The following is a 6,107-nucleotide window of genomic DNA, read 5'->3' as shown; positions in this document are numbered from 1 at the left end:
CTTGTGGAGCGGCGGCCGAACTGCTGCTCATTAGTAATTCTACCTTTATTGTATTAACATTTCATTGTTACCATCCCCATTGAGTTTGTGACATTCTATTGTAGGAAGAGCAATGACAACAGCAATGGAGCATATTGATGTGAAGTCAGTATTATTTTAAGAAAAACATGTCTGTTTTTCCAAATGAAAATGTTTGCAGTTAGTCTAGATGTGTTTATTGAGAGTTTCATTTCAGAGAAGTTATTAACCACTGATTCACTTTCTGTTAATGAAATGAGCATTTCAGCTGTGTCCATGTGGAGATGCTGGGCAGTTACAGGGTCAAAAAGGATTTTGTTTCTTTTTCTCTTTTATTTCACAACAGAGGTCTCACACAATCTTTACAACCAGGTTCAACTGTGCAGAATGTCGTAGGCATTTTGTTTGAGGAAGAAAACACTCCCCAGGCTGATGGAATTTACATAGCATCTTCTATCCAGCTATTCTCAAGGATGAGAATTCAAGTGATGAGGATTAAGGGAGAGTACCAGCTCAACAAGTCAACGTGAAAGGTGAAATAAGTCTAACAAATACCAAATAGAAACAGATTTGAGAAATTAGGATTACAGAAAAAGAAATAAGCAGAAAACCTGGGTACATGCTGCACTAACTCTCCTTCACATGAGAGCTTCTGTGAAGTTTGGAAGGTAGAAGACAAGCTTCTGGTGGAAGTAAAGCTGTGAGGATGGGTCATTGGTCATGCTTGGGTAGCTCAGTAGAGCACTTGCCCACAAAAGGCAATGGTCCTGAGTTTGAGTCTCGGTCTGGTACCCAGTTTTAATCTGTTAGGAAGTTTCAAATTCTCAGATGACTGAACAGTAACGACAATAACAAATTTAATGACTGGGACAAGATCTGGGAAACTAGACCTTTTATTGAAAGAGTAAGAGAGAAATGTAATGTTTTTTGTTCCTCAGCAAATTCTGTCTTATGATGAATAAATGATAAAAGATTTTGGAAGGCATTCTTACAAGCAATTCGTCAGGGGGCAACCAATACGATTTGGATACAAAGCATTGTTTTTATGCATCACTTCTGGGTATTTTGTAAAATTTTCCTTTTATCAAGGAAAATCACCAAATGCAAATGCAGCATATGAGGAACAGTTTGGCAAGACTACTGCCCCATTCATTCAGATGATAGATAATTTAACACTGGAAGTAAAGCAACTGGCACTCAATTTCTCTTTTGACCTCTTTACAGGATTTGCTGTTCCGTCTTTCCTAACAGATGAAGATTATGGTGGAACAGGCACTATTATAGAAAACAGAGTTCCCTAATCTTACCCAATTTTTTTAGAACAAGAGTTGGTTAAAAAGGATAGGGGACATTTTGAATCTTCACTCTGCAAGGATGATGGCATTATTGTCACAAAATGGGTGGACAATTTAGTGGTTTTGTTGCACATACCTTTGATGAAGTGAAACCTGTATCATCTTTTAAAAAATACTCTGCAAAAAAGTACAAGATAATTCAAGTACAACATCCTCATCCTCAAATTACTGCAGCTTATAAAAAGGCATGGCAGCAGTGGATAGGATGGATGAAAACCCTTCACAAAATATATACTCAAAACAAGTAATGGTATAAGGCTTTACTTTCTTGGCTGATTGACTTATCTGTACATACTGCCTGGCAGCTGAAGACAGGAAGAGGAGCTAGGACTACTCAGCAAGAATTCAGGAGAGATATATGAAGCCTGTAAAAGAAGCAGGAAGGCCTTCTACCAGTCCTTTACGCAGATACAAATCAAGGTTTTCAAGTGATGTAAGATATAATGATGTAAAACACTATGGCAAGAAAACTGTGAAAAAGAGAGATGTATTTCACAAAATTTTGAAAAACACATCCCTCAGTCGCGAACACAATTAATTTATAACCTAGGTTTTGGTGTCACAAGGGACACCTTCTTCGGACAAAATTAAAACTAAATGTTACAGCATAACGTACCAAAAAATACAAAAGCTGCGGTCATACCTGACAGCGTCTGATAGAATTAAAATAAAATGCAACAGAGGTGCAAGCCACTAGGGGCTGCCATGTGTCCTCTGCTACAGTCAACACAAAACTTGTTATGTCTACAGTCAGAGAAAAGTCAAATAAAAGGTTGCATGCATTATTTAGATGTATGAGGAGTCAACAAATTGAAAATAAAATAAAACATCAAATTCTGAAAAATTCAGCAGTTAGTGGTTAAAACAAGAATCTGACAGTTTGGAGCCTTTCTGTGTTTATAACTTGTTTTCAGCCACCAATAAGGCAAATGATGGCTGGCCACCTTATCACTTGCATATTAGCTTGGGACCATATTTTCACAGCCACTGAAAAGTTATGCTAGAGTGAATGAGATGCAAATGTTAAAAACGTCAGCTATTACACAGTCTTCAGTCACAAAATTAAGCACAAAATGTCAGATCAAGAACTCTTTACTTTTGTCGTGTCTCAAATTGTTACTGCTCTACACTGACTAACTAGTTATGTCTTACCTCCTATCTATAGCATAGAGTATGTCATCACAAGACTGTGGAAATAATAATAACTGTACTGGGGACACACATTATGGAGGCTCTTAATTCTTGTGGTAAACTGCACTTGGGCATTAAGTTTCAGAACAAGGAAAAAACACACACACACAATGTAGTGAACCATACTAAACTCAGAGGTGGTCTGCTACAGCTGAAGAGGGCTTGCAAATGTACCATGACCAGCCACATAATACAAAATGATTTGGTCTACACTTCAATGGTAACACCTCCTCAGTGTTGCAGTTCTACATTTTAAATTATTACTGATAGTCTTGTGCTGCACTTTACAACTGAAAGTTGCAACAGCACTATCAGGAATCTTCTCACACTAAATAGTGTAAAGTGACAGTTCACAGAATAAATAGTACTGGAACAGTACAAAGAACGAATACACATGATACGATGGCATGGTATGTTACCTCACTAGATCAGATCTGTATTAATAGTTGACTGAAGACATGCGGTTGCCAACTTTTACAGTCTGTAGATTGAGGATCTCAAGCAGAGCCAGTAACAAAATTAAATATGAAGAAAGCCTATCTCCATATTTAATTTTGTTACTGATTCTGCTTGAGATCTTATGTCACAATAAGGGTATCTTAACACTACACATCTTAATATTATTATAATTTTTTTATTTTATTTATTATTATTTATCAATGATTAACCCTGCTGTTCTGTTCACTTTTACTTGACATATATACTGTTCGGGTCAATATGACCCGACATATCAAAATGCTTTAGAAACATAAATTTTGGTACAGTTTTAGCTATCGACATTGTTGTTCTATTCCAGTACCTTGTTAGTAATAATAATAATAATAATAATAATAATAATAATGGTAATAATAATAATAATAACAATGCATACAACTTTATTGAGGGATATTTTTCATTTAAATATGCACATAAATTTGAAACAACAGACAGTTTCCATTACAGGCATTCAACTTAGAAAGCACTACAGTTTTTCCATACTTCTATTCTTATTGTTGACAGTTTAGACGTAAGTATTGACATTTTCTAACAACAGACAGTTGTCATTACAGATATTCATCTTAGAGCACACTACAGTACAGAACACACTACAGTTTTTTTATTACATTCCAACATAGAAAGCACTACAACTTTAGAATCCTCTCTTCTTACTGATTGTAGTTTAGGCACAAGTATTCACATAAATTTGAAACAACAGAATTTTCAATACAATCATCTTATAAAATACTACAGTTCTTTTCTTACTGCTTGCACTGTGGACACAAGTAGGTTACATGTTTCTTGCAAATATGTTTACTACATTTTCCACACACCATGTTTGTTTTATTGTCATTACTTGATGGACAGAACTTACAGCGTGCACGTTTTGTAGATTTTCTTGTTGTTACCGATTCTGACACACCACCCACATCATTCGGGTTTTGGATGCTTGTGACCATTCTCAAAGAATCTTCTGTTCTTGGGAAATGCGTTCTTGATGCAATATGTTCTTTTATCAGTGACTTTCCAAGTTCCTCCAAGAATATTCTCCTTCTAGTCAATTTGCTTGCATTCCAATTAGGGTCAACCGAAATCCACAAAACGTATGCATTATAAGCAGAAACATCAAGAATATTGTAGAAAACTATCATTGGCCACCTATTACTTTTTCGTTTGCATGTATATGTACCTAATAACTGATCAAGCGTGTCTACAGCACCTTTGGTTGAATTATAGTCCAAAATCATTTTTGGCTTCTTATCAGCCCTGTCACTGATTTCCGCATCATGGTGGAGAGTGCTCATAAGTACAACATTCTTGTGTCTCTTAGGAATATAATTAACCACAGTAGTGTCATTTGTGAAGTAAAATGAAGAGCTGTGTACCTCCTTGTTGGTCATTTTGTGTGGAAGCTCCGGCTTATTTTTCCGTATAGTTCCCAACATAGTCAATTTCCTTTTCAGAAGCAGCTGCCCCAAATTGTACGACGTAAAAAAGTTGTCACACGTGATATTCTGACCACGTAACTCAGAAGTGAGATCAGATACCACCCTCATTCCCTGATTTCTTTCTGGTGCCGCTCCACTCACCTTTCCTGTATAAATTTGGGCTTTCAGTACGTATGAAGTTTTGCTGTCACACATGGTCCATATTTTGATCCCATATTTTGCCGGTTTACTTGGGATATACTGCTTGAATGGACAGCGACCTCTAAATGCTACTAACTGCTCGTCAACAGTAACATTTTCTCCTGGATTATACAGTTTAGGAAGGACCTCTACCCACTTCTCCCAAATACTACGAATTGCGGCAAGTTTGTCAGTACGTCGTCTTTCCTCTCTAGTAGATTTCTTGTCAAATCGCAGGACACGTGATATCTTACAGAATGTTTCATGAGACATGGTTGCTCGAAATATGTTTCGCCCAGTATCTTTATCCCACAAACTTTTTGTAGACTCCCCATGAGATCGATATACACCCGCTAGGAGTAAGAGTCCTAAGTATGCATGGAAAACAGAACCATCAATATCTGTCCACTGTTCACCATAAACTCGCTGCCCTTCAATATTTGTCATCTCTATTATTTCATTTTGAAGCGCTGTGTGAAATACTGCTTCAAATGAACATTTTACATCAGATATTCTGCTGACTGCATACCTGGTAACTCCTGGGGTACTCTTGATGATGTTCGAAGCTGGTAGGCGACCATGTTGTGCTGGTGGATGCAACTGCCATTCTATATTCCCATTTTTAGAAAGAAAAGTCTCTACACTATTTTGTATGGGCTGTGGACTGTCGTAACTGTCATCGGAACACTCGCTTTCAGATGCATTGCTGATGTGATCTTCAAACTCAGAAAGTGATCCTTCATCTGGTGAGGCATTTACTATTTCTTCCAACTCACGATCATTCAATGGTCTCATCGCCATGGTGTCACAAGTCAAACTGGGCAGAAACAAAGCATTCCAATTATTGAGAACTGCCAATTATTATTTCCTGGGGAAAGCAACAAACAAGCCCATTGTTGTGAACGCATGGAGCTTTAGGTGATTGTTGAGAGTAAGTTGGAATGATGCAGTCACTATTCCCACACAACACAACAAAAATAATTTTCGCCATTTCCAGATTTTAGAAATAAATACGAGTTACACTAAACATATTTGTGTCGGGTCATTATGACCCGAACATTACATATGCAACTATTACAGTTGAAGCCCAAACTTCTTAAACTTTTTTAAAACCTTTTAAAACACATGCTGCTCATCCATTTTCAGACAAAGTCACAAAGTTTCATAAATATATATTGGTATTTACATAATGTAAAATAACGTTCATATTCGTTTCGGGTCATATAGACCCGAACAGAACAGCAGGGTTAACTGCTGAAGTATAAGATAAAGTCTGATATTGGTGACTGTAGTATTATAGCAAATATAGCAATAGAAAGAGGAAATTACAATACAGTTTTTTGTCTGTGCCTTATATGGGCATGCAATACATAAACAAAACCAAATTTGTCATGAGCGAAACACAATATCCACAAAGTCCAAGTCCACAGCCGGGTCA

At 36.9% G+C, this 6,107-nt stretch overlaps 2 protein-coding genes across 2 annotated transcripts; one reads left to right on the top strand and one right to left on the bottom strand.

Annotated features, from left to right (window-relative positions):
• Nucleotides 1–980: 980 nt before the first annotated feature.
• LOC124796016 (piggyBac transposable element-derived protein 3-like) lies at nucleotides 981–1,319 on the top strand. The gene has a single exon (XM_047260100.1). It carries the CDS (start codon nucleotides 981–983, stop codon nucleotides 1,317–1,319), a length of 339 nt encoding a protein of 112 aa, XP_047116056.1.
• A 1,459-nt stretch (nucleotides 1,320–2,778) lies between these two features.
• LOC124796015 lies at nucleotides 2,779–5,470 on the bottom strand. The gene is made up of 5 exons (XM_047260098.1): nucleotides 4,827–5,470; nucleotides 3,807–4,673; nucleotides 3,256–3,363; nucleotides 3,126–3,177; nucleotides 2,779–2,892 (listed from the first exon to the last, which is right to left on the bottom strand). The coding sequence occupies exons 1-5, from the start codon at nucleotides 5,468–5,470 to the stop codon at nucleotides 2,779–2,781; spliced, it is 1,785 nt and encodes a 594-aa protein (XP_047116054.1).
• Nucleotides 5,471–6,107: the final 637 nt, after the last annotated feature.

This window comes from Schistocerca piceifrons, chromosome 4 (assembly GCF_021461385.2).
Source record: "Schistocerca piceifrons isolate TAMUIC-IGC-003096 chromosome 4, iqSchPice1.1, whole genome shotgun sequence".
NCBI classification, from domain to species: Eukaryota; Metazoa; Arthropoda; class Insecta; order Orthoptera; family Acrididae; genus Schistocerca; species Schistocerca piceifrons.
This window is presented reverse-complemented; position numbering and strand designations above follow the sequence as displayed.

Excerpts from the sequence above, each read along its gene's own strand:
- LOC124796016 (XM_047260100.1), top strand. The coding sequence starts at position 981 with ATGATAAAAGATTTTGGAAGGCATTCTTACAAGCAATTCGTCAGGGGG.
- LOC124796015 (XM_047260098.1), bottom strand. The coding sequence starts at position 5,470 with ATGGCGATGAGACCATTGAATGATCGTGAGTTGGAAGAAATAGTAAAT. Across the intron at positions 4,674-4,826 it reads ATTCGTAGTATTTGGGAGAA|CAAAACTTCATACGTACTGA; the intron begins GTGGGTAGAGGT and ends CATGTGTGACAG. Across the intron at positions 3,178-3,255 it reads CCGAACAGTATATATGTCAA|ATGTGTAGTGTTAAGATACC; the intron begins GTAAAAGTGAAC and ends AATAATATTAAG.